Source organism: Penicillium cosmopolitanum, assembly GCF_028827165.1.
Source record: "Penicillium cosmopolitanum strain IBT 29677 chromosome Unknown utg000013l:1.0-859999.0:1.0-860633.0, whole genome shotgun sequence".
NCBI classification, from domain to species: domain Eukaryota; kingdom Fungi; phylum Ascomycota; class Eurotiomycetes; order Eurotiales; family Aspergillaceae; genus Penicillium; species Penicillium cosmopolitanum.
The window spans coordinates 734,176-753,992 of record NW_026622683.1 but is presented as its reverse complement, the minus strand read 5'-3'; the positions used below and the strand labels follow the sequence as shown (position 1 = coordinate 753,992).

At 50.0% G+C, this 19,817-nt stretch overlaps 9 protein-coding genes across 9 annotated transcripts; 5 read left to right on the top strand and 4 right to left on the bottom strand.

The window, feature by feature from the left end:
* Nucleotides 1-66: 66 nt before the first annotated feature.
* sonA (putative nuclear pore complex protein (SonA)) lies at nt 67-1,243 on the top strand (the record flags this gene model as incomplete). Its single annotated transcript, XM_056638874.1, has 2 exons — nt 67-336; nt 410-1,243. 2 exons carry the CDS (start codon nt 67-69, stop codon nt 1,241-1,243), a joined length of 1,104 nt encoding a protein of 367 aa, XP_056480863.1.
* Nucleotides 1,244-2,482: 1,239 nt separating this feature from the next.
* Nucleotides 2,483-5,311, top strand: N7509_014236 (IQ calmodulin-binding motif domain protein; the record flags this gene model as incomplete). Its single annotated transcript, XM_056638873.1, has 1 exon — nt 2,483-5,311. The coding sequence occupies one exon, from the start codon at nt 2,483-2,485 to the stop codon at nt 5,309-5,311; it is 2,829 nt and encodes a 942-aa protein (XP_056480862.1).
* Nucleotides 5,312-5,765: 454 nt separating this feature from the next.
* On the bottom strand, nt 5,766-7,127 carry cia1 (iron-sulfur cluster assembly protein CIA1; the record flags this gene model as incomplete). Its single annotated transcript, XM_056638872.1, has 1 exon — nt 5,766-7,127. The coding sequence occupies one exon, from the start codon at nt 7,125-7,127 to the stop codon at nt 5,766-5,768; it is 1,362 nt and encodes a 453-aa protein (XP_056480861.1).
* A 779-nt stretch (nt 7,128-7,906) lies between these two features.
* N7509_014234 (uncharacterized protein) lies at nt 7,907-9,586 on the top strand (the record flags this gene model as incomplete). Its single annotated transcript, XM_056638871.1, has 1 exon — nt 7,907-9,586. One exon carries the CDS (start codon nt 7,907-7,909, stop codon nt 9,584-9,586), a length of 1,680 nt encoding a protein of 559 aa, XP_056480860.1.
* A 466-nt stretch (nt 9,587-10,052) lies between these two features.
* On the top strand, nt 10,053-10,413 carry N7509_014233 (uncharacterized protein; the record flags this gene model as incomplete). The annotated part of the gene is made up of 2 exons (XM_056638870.1): nt 10,053-10,064; nt 10,111-10,413. The coding sequence occupies 2 exons, from the start codon at nt 10,053-10,055 to the stop codon at nt 10,411-10,413; spliced, it is 315 nt and encodes a 104-aa protein (XP_056480859.1).
* Nucleotides 10,414-11,652: 1,239 nt separating this feature from the next.
* On the bottom strand, nt 11,653-13,739 carry kexA (serine-type carboxypeptidase kexA; the record flags this gene model as incomplete). Its single annotated transcript, XM_056638869.1, has 3 exons — nt 11,653-13,035; nt 13,085-13,445; nt 13,567-13,739. The coding sequence occupies 3 exons, from the start codon at nt 13,737-13,739 to the stop codon at nt 11,653-11,655; spliced, it is 1,917 nt and encodes a 638-aa protein (XP_056480858.1).
* Nucleotides 13,740-14,314: 575 nt separating this feature from the next.
* Nucleotides 14,315-15,310, bottom strand: N7509_014231 (SAM-dependent methyltransferase; the record flags this gene model as incomplete). The annotated part of the gene is made up of 4 exons (XM_056638868.1): nt 14,315-14,398; nt 14,433-14,551; nt 14,613-14,723; nt 14,989-15,310. 4 exons carry the CDS (start codon nt 15,308-15,310, stop codon nt 14,315-14,317), a joined length of 636 nt encoding a protein of 211 aa, XP_056480857.1.
* Nucleotides 15,311-15,682: 372 nt separating this feature from the next.
* N7509_014230 (endosulfine family protein) lies at nt 15,683-16,520 on the top strand (the record flags this gene model as incomplete). Its single annotated transcript, XM_056638867.1, has 3 exons — nt 15,683-15,718; nt 15,806-15,889; nt 16,053-16,520. 3 exons carry the CDS (start codon nt 15,683-15,685, stop codon nt 16,518-16,520), a joined length of 588 nt encoding a protein of 195 aa, XP_056480856.1.
* A 1,859-nt stretch (nt 16,521-18,379) lies between these two features.
* Nucleotides 18,380-19,780, bottom strand: N7509_014229 (ICE2 family protein; the record flags this gene model as incomplete). Its single annotated transcript, XM_056638866.1, has 2 exons — nt 18,380-19,183; nt 19,259-19,780. 2 exons carry the CDS (start codon nt 19,778-19,780, stop codon nt 18,380-18,382), a joined length of 1,326 nt encoding a protein of 441 aa, XP_056480855.1.
* Between the last annotated feature and the right edge of the window lie 37 nt (nt 19,781-19,817).

The following is a 19,817-nucleotide window of genomic DNA, read 5'->3' as shown; positions in this document are numbered from 1 at the left end:
CTTTCTCTCCCATTCCGACCCTCACACCTCCCTCATCTTACAAACAAATCACAGCGCGCCCTTGTGATGTCGACTCTCTTTGGCGGCGGCGCCAGCGCTGCGACCGCGTCCGCCGGTGCGGCGAATACGACAGGTGACATCTCAAAAGATGTAACTCTCAACCAACCTCCCGAGGATAGCATCTCTGACATGGCTTTCTCGCCCGCCTCCGATCACTTGGCTGTTGCATCGTGGGATAAGAAGGTCCGCATCTACGAGATTAACGAACAAGGCATGAGTGAAGGAAAAGCTCTGTTCGAGCACGAGGCCCCTGTCTTGAGCTGCTGCTGGTCTCCGGTAAGTTTTCCCTTGTCTATATATACTCTGCCCCCGGCCCGAGCTGCTAAACTAACGGGCTGTACTTTTCTAGGATGGATCGAAAGTCGTCGGTGCTGGTGCCGACAAGGCTGCCCGCATGCTTGACCTAGGCGCCGGAGCTACGACCCCCGTACAGGTCGCCGCGCACGATGCGCCCATTCGAAGCGTCCACATGATTCCCAACCCGTCCGTCGGCGGGTCTCCGCTTCTCGTCACCGGCTCGTGGGATAAAACAGTCAAATACTGGGATCTGCGACAGTCGAACCCGATCGCACAAATTGAATGTCAGGACCGCGTTTACACAATGGACGTTAAGAACAAGCTGCTAGTCATCGGTACCGCGGATCGATACATCAACATCGTCAACCTCGACAACCCCACCAAATTCTACAAGACCATGCAATCCCCCCTCAAGTGGCAGACGCGGGTAGTCAGCTGCTTCGCCGATGCGAGCGGTTTCGCTGTCGGCAGTATCGAGGGTCGTTGTGCGATTCAGTATGTCGAGGAGAAGGATTCTGCTTCCAACTTCTCGTTCAAGTGTCACCGTGAAACTCCACCCGCCAACCGGGATATCTGCAACATTTACTCCGTGAACTCGATCAACTTCCACCCTGTACACGGAACATTTAGCACTGCCGGTAGTGACGGCACGTTCCATTTCTGGGATAAGGATGCTAAGCACCGGCTCAAGGGGTACCCGTCTGTCCAGGGACCGATTTCCAGCACTGCTTTCAGCCGCAATGGAAATATCTTTGCTTATGCTGTTAGCTACGATTGGAGTAAGGGATACTCGGCCAATACTCAGCAGACTACAAACAAGGTCATGCTGCACCCTGTGGGGCCGGATGAAATGAAGCCTCGACCTGGTGGAGCTCGCAAGCGTTGATTGAATGACAGTACATGGCAGTACAAATGGGGAGAAGGGAGGAATTTGGCTGGGCGTTTCGCTTTCTCCAGAGCGTCCTGGGGCCGTTGGCGCTATGAGCATGTAATGAACTTTTTTTTATCACACCGGCGTGTATTTTACTTTTTTAAAAGAGAATTGCAAATGGGATTTTAGCCTGGTATATCGTGATTCAAATGTAATGTGTAATGTGTAATGTGTAATGTGTAATGTGTAAAACGTAAATATAGGGCTCGGTGGTCAGCAGTCCACAGCCCTGGAGGGTATATGATTGTCAGGGATGAGATGAGATGAAATGATGAGATCATGACGATCAAACAGGTGATCTGAAACAGCCAAGCATGTGCTACTCAATATATTTATTGCGTAAGTAATAGTACATATTCCCCATAATAAGCACGCGTGGCTGTCTGACTAATTGCATCTGCGAAGTATAGAAACACGAGGATCAACTAGACAGAACGAGTGGGAGTAATTGGAGCAGGTATTCCAGTTATCTTCAATAAAATAAATCTAGATTAAATACTAGTATAATATATAATGTATAATATATTATCATAAACCTATCTTGCTATACTCCCTACACCACTGTGATACTGCTTGATCAGCTTAGCTAAGCATTGTTGACGTCTTCTGCTGCTTGCGGTGGGATTCCATCTGCTTGAACGGGGAGATCTGCTTGACTGCTTGACTGCTTTCGTTCTTGCGAGTTCGAGTCCGGTCAACTTTCTTTCTTCTATCCCTTGTTTCTCTTGCTTGGGGTTCCCTGATTTAATCTCTCCTTTCCCTCCTTCACTCTGAAACACTGCACAGATCCCTCCGCAACCCCGGCCGGGCACGAGCACGAGCACACCCACGGCCACGAGCACACTCCTTTCCCCCAGTTTCAGGCTTCCATACTCTTCCTCCTTTCAAGATCCTGAGAATTCATATAAGATCTCCACTGCGACACTGAATCTATTACTTCTGCGCACTCCGTGAAACCGCGTCTCTGCGATTCTGACTATCCCCTTGTTTCCCTAATCGCTTATCAGTCCGAACTGCTGCCCCTCAGACCAGCCCTACCACCAGCACAGCAAACACAGCACAGCAGTTTCGCCCACGAGCTACACTCCTCACTCTGTCCGAGATGCGTCGCAACTCGGATATCGAAATCCAACTCCCCGATGCGGGTCCAACCCCCCTCTCTCCCCAGAAACCGTCAGCGAGCCAGACGTGGAAATGCTATCCGACGAACCCGCCGCACCACCATTAACACTCCCACCACACATCGCCGCACGTTTCTACCGCCGCAGCAGTAAAGTCCGTCGCGGCTCAACCGCCTCCTCACGCCGCAGCTCAATTTCATCCATACACTCCGCCTCCTCAAACGGCTCGACAAGCGCCGACAATATCGCCCAACACCTCCGCCGAACCACCATTATCGAAACCCGCAAGGCGCGACTGGCCGATCGCGCCCTACATGCAGAGAAGGTGAGATTGCGCGCCGCGCTTTCAAAGGCGGCTACCCGGAACTTGCATATCGAAGAACGAGCGCTGGCTGCCCAGCAAGCCCGGGAACGCCTCCTTGCAGACATTGCGGCTAAGTGCGAGGACCAGGTTAAACGGGCGAAGAAGAAGGCTGAAGATCAGCGGGAGAAACAGGCCGCTGAACACGCTCGTATTCGTCTGGAAATGGCGGAGAAGTTGGCGGAGGCTGAGAAGAGACGGACGGCTTATCAGCAGACTCATCGTCGTCAGCGTACGAGTAGTTTGCCCGTTGCGGAGGAGAAGAAGATGTCGCGATCGGTGACCAAGTCGCTTACGCGAGATGCGGCGGCGAGGAAGATCCAGCGTGTTTGGAGGACTCATCATGCCAAGGCTGTGATGCTGGAGTTCAAGGCGTTGAACTTGTCTGTCGAGCAGGTGCGGGAAATGTCTTTTGAGAAGGTGGGAGCTTTTCTTTCGAATCGGGATGTTTTAAATACTATGACCAAGGTTCTGCGACTATGCGGGCTGCAGGATATGGAAGGTGGTGCGATGGGGGAGCGTGGTGCGGTGCGCACGTTCCTCAGCAGCTACCTGATTGTCACGCATCCGGCCGATGTTTTGAGTGGTGATGGTGAACAGGAGCAGGATCTTATTTCCAAGGCTCGGGAGCTCCTCGTGGCCTTTGACCAGGTTACTGCGTTGCTTTCGTCCGGTTGCTGTTCGCCGACAGTTATCACCGCGGATCTTCAAATACTATGCGAGTCTCATAATGTGTTTTTCTCGGCTTTCCATGCCTGGAAGTCGCATGATTCAACAGTCTTGATTGAGATTATGCTTGCGCAGTTTGTTGAATTGGAGCTCATTTGGCAGACCGTCAAAGATGATCAAGCTGGTGGCGTTGCGGAGGATTATCGACAGGGTATTCGACAGAACCAGATTCTACTTCTAGCTCGACTCAAGCGCCTCGCGGGGTCTGATCGTGCCATGGAAATGATCCGGGTCTCGCTCAAGAAGGCAAAGCGAGAGAAGAGGCGGTCTTCCTCTAAGCAAGCTATCCCTCGATCCGCCGAGGTGGCTGAAGCTTCGTCAACGGATGTTTTGTCTGAAAACGTCACATCTCCCATCAGTGAATCGTTCAACAACATTGATTCCACAGTTCTTCACGAACTCGAGAAGCAGCGCACATCCCCACACGAACGCTTTACCAAGATCCTCACAGCTCTACCTGATAACCGAGAGCTAGTTCATGAACTACTCCTAAACAAAGAGTTTAAGATCGAGGAAAATTCATACACGGGTCCCCGGGAAAGAATTATGGAACATATGTGTGAGCAAATGAGGCAGGATGTCGAAGCAGGGCATGGCACCGGCTGGACTGTTGCCATGGCCACTGTCATTCAGGACCGACTGTTGCGCTCACTGCGACCCGGCAACTCGCTCTACGTACTCATCAGCGAAGTACTGGATCCAAAACTGGTTGAAAGCCAGTGCAAAGCGGGAAGCTTCTCTTATGAGAACTTTTTCGATTTCATGAACAATATCTTGCCCCGTCTGTGCGCTCCATACCGTGATCCCGCAGTCAAAGCTTTTGCCGAAGACAATTCAGGAGACGCCATTGACAAGCTGGCCCGACTGATGGGAATAATCGACCTACTATCGCTAGATCATACAAACTTCATGATCCAAGTTGCAGCACCCCAACTAATCCAAGAAGCACCGGGTTACGAGCAACGAACCTTCGACAAGGGCATTACCGATGGCTCAATCGGTCTAAGCAAAACACGCCGCTTCTGGCGAACCCATCGCAAGATGATTATTGATGAAATGAAGAAACGAGATCCGGAGAGTATCCACGGCGATCCTCAACCATCCGCATCACGAGTCTACGCCTACGGTATCGCAGATCTGGTCCTGAGTAACGCCGTTGTCTCTGAAGATCTAATTCCAGAGACATTGGTACTTGATCAGCAACGTCTGGAGCGATTACACGCCAAAGCTTTCCAAATCGTCGCGACCGCGTCGATCTTACTGACGGCCAAAAATTTGTTGAAAAGAGATGCTCGCTCCCATTGGAAGGCTGAGGCTGACAGAATCATGTCTTTGGACTTTAATGAAATAAGTGCCGAGCGTGTCCAGTCCATTCTACAGTCCACACACCCAATGCCACCAAATGCCAGCGCACAACTTTCTTCGACGATTCGCCGGGTCTTGGCTCCTGTTGCTAAAGCTGCCGTTACCGCTGCCCCGCAGTCCGTGCAAATTAATCCGGATCTCTCGAGACTCGCTGAGAATGGAGGAAACGGAAATGCACCGTCAGCGCCTAGTTTCTCAGACCCCGTTGCAAAATTAATGCTCTCCCGCCTACGAAGCCACGTCCTCTCCCGTCTCAGTGCGTCTAGTGCCTCAGAGCGAGTCCGGGCAACGACAACAGCTAGCCAGAGCCTTGCTGGTGCGGGAATGCCGGAGTTTGTGAATGAGGTCGGCAAACTGGTTGATGAGCTTGAGAAGGTTCGGGAGGTGGATTGGCTTTGCCATGGAGCTGTTTATGAACGTGTATATGAAGAAGGTGTTTCGCAGTAATGGGCGGCGTTTGGTTTGGTCTGGATGATGCATACATCCATCATATCATCATACATATAAGTTGATTTTTCTAATGGGATCGGGGGCGTTTTTCAAGTTTTTGAAGTTTATGTTTTTAAGTGACTATGCTGGCTGGAATGGGACCATCGGGCAGATTGGCAGGTATTGCGCATTTTGTATAGGCAATAGGCGTTTAGGTCAGATCCGTTTTTAACTGTGGTTTTGCAATTTATTTTATTCATGCATGGTAATGATACTAAGGATCATGGTGTCAAGTACTCAATTGTGTACTACTTTCATTTGTATTTTGATTTGTAGTTGAAATGTACTTGAGCATTCATTTTTATACCGGATCTTGCCTCTGGAGAGTGCCAGCGGCCTCAATTCGATCCGAGTTCTAAGTCATGACATGATATATGCATCCAATCCCATCCATCTCATTCACAGAATCCATTTACCGCTGGAAACTCCACACCTTAACACTCCCATCATCCGCAGTCGTAACGAGCACTTCCTCCTCATTGGGACTGGTACTAGTACTAGTACTCTCAGAACCCCGATCCGCCCTCTTCGCCCAAGCCGCATGATTAATCTCATAAATCCCATGCGCCCCATCCACAACCGCAACAATCGACCACTCTGTTCGCAAAGACGAAGACTGAACAGGGGCAGCGTCATCAGTCGTATCCATAGCATCAGCACCAGCATCAGCACCAGCATCAGCACCAGCATCAGTGCTGGGCCCACCCTCCACAAATCGCTCTTCATAAAGCACGATCCGCCCATCAGCACCAACAGACGCAATAAGTCCCGTCCGCCGACTCCAAGCAACAGAATAAATAGCCAACTCATGCGCATGAGGAAGGCAAGCATCTTCCTCCCAATTCTCATCCGTCCCCGTCGGCCGAATGATACTCGGAATTCCCGTCGCGGCTGAAGACAGCGCCGTGCCGCTGACACTTTCTTTCGGAACACGGCGCCAAATTCGTGCTGTGCGGTCGTCGGAGCAGGATACTAGTCTTGGACCGGAGAGGGAAACTTGTTCACACCATTGGCGTTGCAGGTCCGCAGAAACTGCTCCTGCTGCTGACGCAGGCGTGGTATCAACACCCTCCCAATCCAAAAACCAAACCGTACCCGCATGACCCTTGATACAAGCAACCTGACCCCAATCATCAAGATCCTCCCTCCAAAGTCGAATCGTATCATCGTATCCCGCAGACGCAAGACACTCTTCAACAGGGTGCCAAGAGACACATTTCACATCACCACCATGTTCCTGCATCACGGCGACGGTTTCGAAATTGTTGTCGCCGTCATCGAGATCTTCCCAGATCCAGATTGATTTGTCCCTTGCACATGTTGCGAGGAGCATTCCTGACGGAGACCAGGAGACGGATTTTACTTCGGAATCGTGGCCGTCTAGGAGGACGGCGAAGCGCCATTCTTCGTCTTCGGTGTCGGCGTCGTCTGCGCCTTCGGTAAGGTTGGTGTGGTTTTCTTCGGTGGTGTTTGTGGCGCCGTAATTATCCCATCGTCTCCAGATACCGACTGTCGCGTCGAAGGAGCCTGTGGCAAGAACGCTTTCGCCGGATATGTGTGGTTTCCAGGCTGCAGTGCGGACGCTGCGTTTGTGGCCGCCGGTTATTGTGGAGAGGAGCTTGAAGTTTGTGAGGGAGTAGATTCGGACTGTTTTGTCGGAGCTGCAGGTTGCGACGATGGGCAGGGTGGGATGTGGGGATGTGAGCCAGGTTCGTTCGAGGGAGGGGGGTGTTAGGTCTGAGAGGAGGGTGAGGTGTGAATTGGTTTGTGCCATGGTGGGAATGGCTGTGTGGGAGAGTGAAGGAGAGAAGGAGTGGTGAGGTGGTGAGGGTGAGGGGTGAAGATGGTGGGCGTGCGGAGGAAAGTGGGCGGAGGGGAAATTTTGGCCGCAATTAGCTTATCAGGTGAACGGGTATAGTAGCAATATAGTGGGAAGACAGTACTATTCGGTCATGGAGTTTTTATTCATGGGATAGTTTGATTTGAGTACTAGTACTAGTGTTAGTATTTCTTAAATTGAACCTAGTTCTTAGTTATTATTATACAATAATCTAGGTAATCGACTATAGTAAATCAGAGTAGAGGGGTGAGGCTGAGTTAGTCATCCGTGATTAGTAATGCAACATCATCTCTCTCTTTATACTCTCTGCACTCTCTGTACTCTACTCTCCAATTGCCATTCTTTTGCTGCTTGAATTTCAGATCATGAAATGGGGTGGTTCAACCTCAGAGCTTTTATCTGATTGGTTTTATACGAAGTCCTTCAGGCAGTTCAGCCTTCACCATCAATACTAGTAATCCCTAGGCTTACCCGCTAACTAGTACACCAGTATTCACATGTCCAAACTATAATGCAGCTCACCGGGCCCCTTGGAAGGATCTCGAGAAACCGTTCAAGGTGTCAAAAAACCCCACTCAAAGGAGGAAGTCAACTCACGCTGGTAGCAGTTGTGTTGAATGCGGGCGGTAAACAGTGGGGGCTGAACCAGTTGCCAGGTATAAAGCGGCGTTATACCCCCAACCGACTTCCAAAAACGATCGTGATAGTATATCATGACTTGTGCAAACCTCGCCCCCCTACCATTCGAGCTATGGGGCTGCATCGCCTTCTATTTGTCCAATGCCGATATCAAGACTTTACGCCTGACATGTACTCTATTCTACAACGCAGTCCCTCTACGCCTTGACCGTGTTTTTCTATCCGCAAACCCACTCAACATAGAGGTCTTTCGCAATATTGCATCTCACGAGAAGTTCCGCCATTCTGTGACTGAAGTTATCTGGGATGAGGCACGCTTACCACGGGGTCCCAAACGAATGGATCAAACTGATGAGGGTCACGAATTACTCTCAGACGAAGATGAGCCCAATAACACCAGAGAATGGGCTGAACATTACCACGACTACTTTAAAGAGAAACTCATGGAGCGACATGAATATGATGAAGAGAGCGCGTGCCCTATATGGTTCAAAGAAGTCTGTGAAGAAAACCTCCGCATTATAAGGAACCGCAAATATGACGATAAAGATACACCCGAATATATTGCGTGTAGAGCGCAGATCCAGGCTCAGCCTCCACTGGGGCAATGCTGGCAACATTATCAACATTTGTTGTGTCAGCAAAAGGATGTGCTGGCCGGAGATAGCGACTACGAAGTATTCTTATTTGGCGTGAAACAGTTCCCTGCTCTGAAAAGAGTTACCATCACACCTGCAGCCCATGGTTACCTCTTCTCTCCGCTTTACCCGACCCCAATGATTCGAGCATTCCCTAAAGGGTTTAATTACCCTATTCCACATGGTTGGCTGTACACTGAAGAAGATAAACCTGCCACTGCGTACGCGTGGAATCATTACCCTGAGCTCAGAGCACAGTATCGGGGCTTCCAAACCGTAATGCGAGTACTCGCCAATGAACCTAATTCTGTTTCTGAGCTCGTGATGACTTCCAGCTTCCTACCTACGGGAATCAACTGCACAATGTTCGACGAGCCCTGCGAAGAGTATGATCAGTTTGTCAAGGTGTTGAAAAACCCAGGGTTTCGTCGTCTTGATATCTCACTCCTTGTTGGCGGAGAAGTGGAGTCAGACCTTGAAGCATGCTGGCGATCTCTTCGGAATGGTCGTCTATGCCATGCACTACGTGGCGCAACAGAAATGGAGGAGCTCAGGCTGCACACAACATACGATGAGGATATTCATGCCGAGGGACAATACCCACGGATATCCTTGAATGACATCGTGCCCGTGGAAAAATGGTCGAAGCTGCGCCACTTTGAACTCTCCGGCTTTGTAATCTCAGAGGATGAGTGCATTTCCTTTCTCCCCACCCTGCCAAAATTCATCCGATCTATTGAGCTTACTGTGATGGAATTCCATGATCTTGGGGACTGGCATAGAATGCTCAAAATGATCCGCCGAATGGTATTTGACAACACATCGTGGCGAGACCTAAATCCAATCTCCAGACCCACGATTAAGATTGGGGTGTCAGATTCGCTTGGGGGTGGCCCCCCCGATTATGGAGTTATATGGGCTGAAAAAGAGGTAGAAGATTTTATCTACGATGATGGGGAAACCACTTTTAAGGAATCAGCTCCCCTTGAATCTCCAAACGGGACCGGAACGCTGAAGGATTTACTCGATCCTACCATTGGACGTCCCAATGTAGGGCCGTTTGAAGTGATAAGGCTGGGCATTTACAGGAATAATTATGATGTCTATACATACTGATCTGGATATATGGATTGCAGCAATGCTGCCTACAAGGAGAACACGGCAAGATAAATAGAACTCTGATATATGCACTGCCACAATTACATTACATTACCACTTCCTCTCCCAAACGCCAATTTCACTACTTAAGCATCTGTTAAATATGGTTAGCTGGTTTGAAACTGGCTGATCTTTATGTACTCACGGGGTGTAGACTTTGAAGGACTTTGAGTGGAAGGTACAGCAAATACAGATATTTCTTGAAGAAGCTTGAAGATTATATAACTTGAACACAGCAGCATAAATACCTTAAGGCCCTTATTATATAGAGTTCAGGGTATCATGCTTAGTATTACACAGACTCGGAGTAGATGTCTGCCTCAGGCCTTTAATCCTCCGAGTCCCTAACCGTTAATGACGCATTTCCGACCTACCTATTCCCTCATCACAACCCCCACTCCAATCTATTGCCGAAACCAACATCATGGACATCGTGGTAAGCTTATCGCTGCCAATTCATTTTGTATCCAACGCTAATGCAGATAAAAGGACCCACCGTCCGGGTGGGGCTCAAAGCCCAGGACCTCGAGTACGAAGATAACTGGGAGGCGGAGGATAGATTCGGACAACATATATGTGAACAGTTGAATCTTGGGAGAGGCCGTCCGATTATGTGTCATTGCACAGACCATGCCTACCTGTTTGAAGCCGGGGGAAAGTTTTACTTCTGGTATTGCGTTGGTCTTGATGTCTTCGAAATTACCTCTCCGATAACCCTGGATGAAATTATTAAGACTATGAAGGAAAAGGGAGATGGGGGCGTGAAGACTAAGAGGCTTGTATGATAAATGAATCTGGGGTGTCTCTGGAGATAGGAGAACTCATTGCTGTAAGCTCCTTCTAAATATTGGATGGAATTAGCAGATAATTGCCAAGAAATCAGAGAGCTTAAGTTTCTAGAAGATACCCGATGGAATAGAAAATCGACTCACTCTATTTCTTTGACCTGAACCAAGCCCCGGAACTAAACCGAGCCCAAGTATAATATATGTTGGAACCACGAGGCCGATCTTAATGTGATCTATCAACTATCAACATCACCAAGGGTGATGCATCCAATGCTGCTTCCCAGCTGAAACCCCTCATCCTCCATTTTCTTCTTTTCCATTCTGCGAGTCTTTCAGGTTTTCTTTATTTTCCCTCTCTCTTTTTTTCAACCCCATCTCCTTTCTACCCTGACCAATACCACCTCTATAAAATTGTCTTCTTTCCTATCTCCAAGTCTCCATACTATACCTGTAGCGGGTTTCCAATGCACAGCACCTAGAATGTAAATCAGACCAGGAACTTGAAATTGAATCAACTTTCCAGCGTGACGCATTTCCCGACCTTCCCCATGGGAGCTAGGAATACGGAGCGTAATATGTGAAGTACAATGTAGTAGTATTTTGTGTGTTGTGTGTTGTGTTAGAGAGGGAGGTGTAAAAGGTCATGAAGATAGAAGCTATGGAGACCGCTGACTACAACCTAAGTAACAGGAACATTGTCAGAGATTGCGAAGGATATGTAGAAAGAATACCTTAGCAGAGAGAAAACTTGAACTTGAAGCTAGGTCGGGTCTAGAAAGCGGTGTTCAAAGTCTTTCAAATGATCGATTGATGCTACGAGGCCTCTCTTCCCCTCTCCATCCCGATCCATTGGGCGATGGTACACTTGCGGGAACCAGATATCGGATCGGGTTTGGATTCGGCTAATCAGATCAGATTAGATCAGCCTGGCACCACGCTATTAATACCCTTATGAGCATGGGAAATTACTCATTAATCACCAGTGGGTACCAAATAACTTGAATACATAGCAATGGATATATTTAACATTTATTCTATAGAAATGTCCAAGTCAAATCCGACGTACTAGTTAGCACCCAGTATAGGACTCCTTCACCCCATACCAAGACTAAACTAGACGCACGGCCCGACCCGACTCTGTGATATGCACATCAAAAATGGGGAATCACACAAACAAAAAGCAACAAAAAAAACGAAAGGCACCCCTGCCTACGCCTGCGATATGCTGTTTTCAAATCATTGCTGACTGCCACGTTTTCCTTTTCCCTCGGCACGAGTATCATGAAGATGATCGCCCTCCCCCGCGTCCACTTCTTCCTCATCGCTAACATCACCAACAGCATAATGCTCACGGTCAATACCAGGAGATTGAAGATCATCAAGCTCAGACTCATCAAAATCACCAGCCTCGACATCATTAGTCGAGCGCTTATTTCCGAATCGATCCAGGACCGACCGAGGCACGATTTCGGAAGTACTAGTATTGTGATTGTGAACGCCATAGTACCCCTTATGCGAGCGACGACTGCGCCAAATGAAAAAGCCCCAGATAAGGACTCCGATAATGACGACGACTAGAATTGCCTCGCCAGATTTAGTGTATGCCTTCATTTCGGTCTCTTTGATTTTCTTCTCTTCTTGTTGTTCCGCTGCTGTACTGTTTGTTTGACCGCCGACGGAAGTTTGGGGTAATTTTTCTCCGTCGATGCGTGAGTCGGCTGGTTTACCGCCTATGCTGGCGATATCGACTTTCATGAAGCGGTCTAGCATGTCGCGGGTTTGTCGGGGTTGGTCGTAGGGGACCATGTGGCTGGAATTGTAGAAGAGAACGTAGGTTAGGTTTCGCGCGTGCTGGTAGTAACCGGCTGGTTCGCCTTCGAAGGTCCAGTCATGGCGTGGAGCCCAGACTCCGGGTGCTGTTTCGAAACCTGAGCCTCCTTTCCACTTCATGTTGTGGATCATTGTTTCTGTTCCGATGTGGTTGCAGATGAGATCCTTGTCGCCGCTGAAGAGGAGGATGTTGATGCCGGAATCGATTAGGTCAGGGAGAAGGGTGATAGCAGGCTTGGAATTTAGCGTTGACATCGCACTCCCGACGTCACCGTTGCACTCGTCCCAGCCAGATGCCTTTGCCGGGTTGATGTTTAGAGCTTTGATGACATCGTTTCGTCGGAGGTAGGGGGTTACGTTGTCCAGATCAAGAGGCCAGCCCATACCACAGCCATTGGTGATTTTGTCCTTTAGACGCACGTCGTACATGTTGAAGCATTCGCCTGCTTCCTTGGTCAAATCCAGGAATTCTCTCATGACGAGTTCGCAAGGTTCCACATTGAGTGAGTCTTTGTATTCGGACTCTCCCAATTTCGTCTTGCAGTAGTTGTTCAGTGCGTCGAGCTTCTTGTAAGTATCAGTTCCCTGCTCGATGAGAGCTTCTCGTTCGAGGAAGTCGAAGTATGACGGGTATTGGTCCTTGGGCGAGATCCAGCCGTTGCCAATAAGTAGGCCTTTGAGCGGCCATTTCGATTTACCGTTTTGCTTTGCGGCTTTGTTTCGTTCTTGGATTGCTTTGGCGATGTATGGGATCGATTGACCGGCCCAGGATTCGCCGGCGAGATAGATCTGTTACCAATTAGCATTGGCTTCTCTCCTCGGAAAGGGATTCACGCACATCATCCTTCTCAAACTCAGGAAACAAGCCAAAGAACTTTTCCAAAAACACCATAAAATGAGCCGACAACGGATCCAAATCCTTCAAATAGCTATTCGTCTCCGCATAACTGAACCCGGTTCCAACAGGCTGATCGACAAAGAGTAAATTGGCAAATTCGTCCCAAGAACCCTTATTATATTCCAATGTCTGATTTTCCGTCACGCGGTAGGGGCCGACTTCCATCAATGCACCGTCCATGGAACTACAGCCCGGACCACCGTTCAGCCATATCACTGTTCGCTGTCGGTTTGCGATGTGGCGGTTTTGGTAGTGCCAGAAGAATAGGTTGCCGTTTGATTTTGGGTCGACTTCGATGTGGCTAAGGTGGAATTGAAGATGATTAGATTGAGAAGAATATTTAGGTATGGAGAACCTCGGAGTGGAGGGGAGGGTAGGTATAATGAAGGGTTTGTTTCCCTCCGCGCATCACTTCAACTCACCCAGCGTGCATCTTCAAGAGTGGCCCATCAGCCGGCGCGCCCGGAAGATCGTGAACATAGTAATCGGCGGCTGATTTGGCCGTCGCTAGTGAGGGCGATAATAGGGCGAGGGTCCAAGATAGCGCGACCAAGGCGCTGCCCTTTGAGCGGGCGAAGGAAGGTATGGGGATCATTTTGGCGGATTGGCGCTGGCGTTGGTCGCAATCATAGGGTACTCGTATTTGGGTAGGGAAGGGATGGCAGATGCAAATGCAGAGGCCCGGCGCAGACGATGCGCGAATCAAGCGATCATCGAAGCCGGGATGAAAAGAGGGGAAAGAGCGGAGAATTTGGGAATTGCAAATGAAGGTACAAGAAGTGTAAGTGTGTGTTGCGAGAGCAAAAGGGTGAAGGTGAAGGTGAAGGTGAAGGCGGTTCAAAGGATGACGAAACGGACAGGCTGGCGTGGCCTTGTTGGGTATGTGGTATGGTATTGGTATTATGTGTATCTTACGGGATTGCGTTGGTGGTATTAAGGTTATACGGGTACAATACTGTATATAACTGAATGATGCTCACTACCCCTTGCCTGTTCGGGCGGTCTATAGAAAAAGACTGGCCCAAAGAGGAGCAGAATAAGATGGGAGAAAAATAGGAGAGGATAAATACGAGTACGGAGGAAAAAAGGTATGTATGAACTTGAAACAGATATAAATACTTTTGATCTGACCGGCGGAACAACCCAGCCACGCCCGGAGTTCCCGCATGTTTAGAATAGATCGATAGACTTGTCGGCGTCCTTCTTAATCAGATCCACCATCCCCTGAAGAGTATCAGCACAAGCCCCTAAGTCCTAAATATCTTAGCGTTGATGGAGGGGCACTCACCGGAGGCATGATTGGCTGGCCAGCGGCATCTTTCACATAGCGGAACGGCATTTCAGTCCGTTCGTGCTCGTTGATCAGAATTTCCGGGTAGTCGACGTAAGAGATTTGTTCCAGGGGGACTGGAGGAGTTAGCACTGGCTCAGTGGATGGAGTATATAGAAGGAGGTAGGTGAAATTTACCCTTTTCATGCACGACTAGACGAGTAACGCGCACCGCGGTGTCGGTCGTCATCTGCTTAGGTCCCAGGCGGCGGCCGACATAGCCCTTCTTCCTCAATTCGGAGGTGCGATCTACAATTGATATTGTCGTCAGCGAGACATACCCTGATACAGGGTACATACATACATGTACTCCATACAGCTGGGAGGAGGGAGCAACTTACCGCGAGGAGGGTCATCGCCTGCAGTCACCCAGGAAATAAGAGTATATGTTAGCCTTCAAACTCAATGCTGCGTGCGGTACCCCTGAAGGGAGAACTGTAGCAAGAACATAGATTTGCAGTCTATAACCACAACCCGGGTTATACGCAAGCTGGTAGAAGGGCTCATTTCATACCGAGAATACCGCCGAAGAGAAAGACATCAAAGTTATCACCATCCTCAGGACTCAATTCAACCTGGGCAGCGGGGTCCAGCAGACAAACACGCTCCTTCTTATCAGCGAAAATATCCTCGACACTGCGCTGTTCCACTTCGAGGCCCTTGGTGGCTGCCAGGTCGGCGGGCATCTGCAGCTCTGCGGGCACGGAACTGAGCAGGAATCGGGCGCCACGCTCATGTGATTCGCGAGCGATGCAGCCGTATTCGAGAGCGGACCATGGACCCAGCTCGGGGTCAAGGTGTTCGACCACGAAGGCCCTTTGTGTCGTTTGGCTCATGGCGGCGGGGTTGGGAGAAAAGTGTGATGGAGGAATGTGCGGATGCGGGTCGTCGATGAGATACGGCGGTGGAGGAGGTGTAGGTATAGTGTATCTGGGATTTAAAGTATCATTAAATGTAATATATAATAAATACAATATATTTATTTAATCAATAATAAATATAGCTTAACAATGTCAAATACATAAACTGTAGTGTAGCGTAGTGTAATGTAAACTGCTGTACTGTTGTACACTCGTACTCACCCCGCGCTTCACAGCTTGAGGGGACTCCACCGTCATGGACTTCGGACTTCGAACTTCCAACTCTTCTTCTCTCTCTCTCTCCCTCCTCCTCCACCATCCTCCCCTCCTACCATCCATCCACCCATCATGAATCCTCATCAGCAGAACAAGGTCGACATCAACGTGAGTTCCCATCTCCCATCTCCCACCCCCACCGGTCGCAGCACCCTTTCTATTCAACCTTGTATTGTATGGTATTGACCCCTCCAGGCTATGTCTTCGGACGAACAGCGCCTGTTCCGCCTCTACGGCAAAATGCCCAACAAGAAAGACCTCCTCCAGAATAAACTGAAGGTGAGTCGAGCAGAGCAGAGCACACCCGTCGGCCTCCTCTCCATCAGCTAGTTCCTAGTGATGGATGACCACCACCACCCACCTCCACCTCCACCTCCCCTCCCGCTCACAACGTCACCGCTACTCTACTTCTTCTCCCAATCTAACAACCCACCCACAACAGGAACGCAAATACTTCGACTCAGGCGACTACGCCCTAAGCAAAGCCGGCAAAGCCTCCGACGTAACAAGCATCGGATCCCGCCATCCGGTCCCCGAAAACATCCCCCACCTAACCGCGACCTCACCGGGAACCAACAACCCCTCCGCGGCCGGCAACGGCGGTGGCAGCATCAGCGCCCAAGGCGGAAGCATCAGTGCCCAGGGCGGCCAACAGATTCCAGGAACTATCAGTGGTCATCCTGGTTCTGTGGGATTCCAGAATCGGGGCAGCCCGGCTAAGGAGGGGGGCTTTTTGCATCGGGGTAGTAGTCTCAGTGAGGGGTCTAGTGGTCCCGGTGATTTTGGGAAGGATGGTGAGGAGAAGGATGGGAGTGTTAGTCCCCCCTGTTGCGAGGGAGGGTGTTCCTATTCAGCGGTGAGGTGGAGGGGTTGGGGGTTAGGGTTTGAAGTGAAGTTGAATATGGAGTGAGTGGCAGGAAGGGCGACTGCGTGGGCTGGGCTGGGCTGTCCCGGGTCTGGGGTTTGAATTGATTAACTGATTTCTTGGTTGGTTGATTTTATGCCCGTCCCTATGCCTATGCCTATGCTCATTCCGACATTCACGCTCATACTCACGACTGAAAACCACGCCTTTTCCTTTCTTCTATCTACGTCTTTTCTTTTCCTATCTTCATCGAGATGCATTGCATGGTTCTGTTTTGTTTCGTGTTGTGAATTTCTGTCTTTGAGTCTGTCTGTGTTATGCTTATCGTTTTGACGGGTTGGGATTTCATGATTTCGTTTTTTCTTTTCACTCTGGTTTTTATTTTCAAAAGCCTGGCGCTATGGGGATGATGAGTTCGGGTTTTTGTTTTCTTTTTCCGTTGGCATTGTCGTGCGCTGCAGTGCAAGGCATAGCATAGCATGGCAAGGCGAGGCGAGGTATTAGGAGCCAGGGCAGGGCAGGAAGTGAGAAATGAGGAAGAATGAACCTGTTTTCTTTATCTTTCATCTTTCTCGTCTCTACTTGTTGATTCTTCTTTTTTTCTTTTCTTTTCTCTTATCTTCTCTTCACAATTTGTCTATTTACTTGAAAGAGTACTAGTAACAGTATAGTATAGCGAGTAACTATGCCTCTGTCTGTGTATTTGTATTCATGTTGTTCCAGCGTCTAAGGTCGGTGTATGGTCCCTAGTCTACGCGAGTGACATGATATACCGAATATCGAGTCCTCTAGTCTTATCTGACCCTTCATGAAGAATTCATACGAACAATAATCACGCTCACGTTCACAGATTTATGTTATGTTCTTACTTTGCCCGAAATTATCAGGGTATTTTATGTACACAGCACAGCACAGCACAGCAAAAGCTGATGATCACAGCACGACATTACCGAGGCCCGGGCATGAGAAGTATTATGATCGTGTCAGTCGAGTCGAGACAACTCGATTAAACGAAGCGAAGCGAAGCCAGATTGGATAAAGCGATAAAGGGTATAAGTAGTGTAGTGTAGTGTAGTGTAGTGCCAAGCCAACATACCCGGGATATGGGCAGGGGATAAGGTAATGCAAGAAAAAGAAAATTTGCAAAGAAAATTGCGTCTGGTATCATTGCGATTGGGTCATGAAATGGGTAGGGCCCCGTAGTAGGGTCAACGTAGAGTGGTGGATAGGATAGGATAGGATAGTCTCCGAGATAAGTCACGGAAAACAGGATGTGGGACGTGGAAGATGGAACGTGGGACATGGGACGCAGGAAATTCCATGCATTGCCCGTACACAAATGGGGGGTATTATGCGCTGCCTCGAGACATGGATGGGACGGGATGGGACGGGACTTGGGGATGGAAACGGATTATACATGCACAGAGAGAAAAGCGAAGTGTCACAAAGGCCAGGGATGGTGGGGTAGGGGTTATCCAAATGCGCCCGTGTATAGCTTCATATGGGGAAATCGCCGGGTGGAGGTAGGGTGGGTGGTGCTAGTTGCGATCCGGATAAAAGGGGGATTATTCACCGTGGTTAGATCAATTTCAAATATCCGTGGACATGCGAGATACATGGCGACGGGAAATCGATTTGAAAGTGGAGACACCGGAAATGGAAGATGGGGTCGGGTCCCTGGCTTTGTTCAACAAGCTAGACAAGCTAGGAGACCGTGACTCACGGCCAAGGTGCTTGCTGTTTTGCGGTGGTTATGCCAGTGGGGGTTGGGTCAGAGGTGGACGACCACCGCAGGATATCTATTCTGCCTTGCCACGCATAGAGATAGAAGAAGATCGAGACGACTTTGCGAGACGACCTTGCGAGACCTGGAGTAAGCCAGGGTGGAACAAGTCGATATCAAATCAGTCTGTCTTCCAATGTCCAGCGAGACCGTGATCGAGATCGTCATTTTCTCCAAGCCAAAGCTCAACGGCGTACAGACCCATAGTGCAGGCCAGGTTAATCCATCGCCACATATTGCCTCCACCGCCGCCCTGACTACTCCACCACTCGCCGCTGCCTCCCATAGCTTGAGACGCAGATGCGAAGTGCTGCATCAAGAGACTCGTGTAGACAGCGATGAGGATGGACGGGGCGAAGTAGCTCATGAAGCCAAGAACTTGCCCCGCCGCATCCGAGTCGTCGAGAGAAGCCTCCTGGGAAAGAGCGCGAGCACCAGCTTCACGGACGGCCGGAATAATGCGCGTAGATGCGTACAGTACCAAAAGGCGATAGGCGAGCGAAATCAGAACGGATGGTGTGACGGCGCTGAAGACTGCGGTGATAACGTTGAACCCGGCGTGGATGATCGAAGGGAGAAGAGAGAGCGCGTGCATGAGAGTCGTGTACGAAGCCATGAAGATGGGCGGGAGAGGGGGAAAATCGCCTGCCTGCGAAGGCGTGGGGATCTGTTCAACGGGATGCGAGGGCTGGTAGTCGGTGAAGATCTGGTAGATGCAGAGTACGATGTAGGCGAAGAGTAGGGAGCTCTCGACGGGGTTACCACGGCCGCTGCCGATTCCCCAGGCGCATAGGATCACAGCGCAGGTCACCGAGACGCCGATCAGAGCCGCGTCAACATTGGAGATCTCGGGGAATTGGAGGACGCGCCAGAGGAAATAGACGGAGCTTGAGATGATTGTTGCTGAGAGGACGAGTAGACCGATCTGTGCAAGTCAAAGAGGTCAGTTCAGTTCACTTGTTCATTCGCGATCACCGCGCCTGGGGAGTTCTCAACATACCATCCAGCTATCACTTCGACCACCGCGATTCACGAGCCATCGGGTGATCTGCCCGGCGGCCTGAATGACCAACAGGCTGCAGAAGCCTTCGGCCAGTTGAAAGACGGGGGTAGACCATCGCAACAAACGGTCCCAGTTACCCAGAGTGACGGTTTCCACCAAGCCATCACGACCGAAAAGCCATTCGTTGATGGAGCCATCCTGCGCGCGTTTCCCAGTAAAGGTGCGCTCGACCCAACCACCGTTATGGTCGGGATCAACCGAGAAGCGGTTCAGGGACCAGATCAACAAGACGGGGATGAGGACCCATTGCGTAGAGCGAATGATGACGATCAGGGAAGAGCGAATCCATGAGCGCTCGGGAGTGGTCAGCCTCAACAAGGAGAAGAGGAAGTAGAAGGTGGCCAGGGATAGCGAAAAGGCCAGACCGCACGTCTTTCCTCCCACGTCGAAGGCCAGCGGGATGGAGGAGACGGTGACGGCGAGGAAGATGGCCGACGAGAAGACCCGAAAGAGCCACATGGAGGGCGAGAGAGAGGCGCGGGGCGCGCAGAGGGGA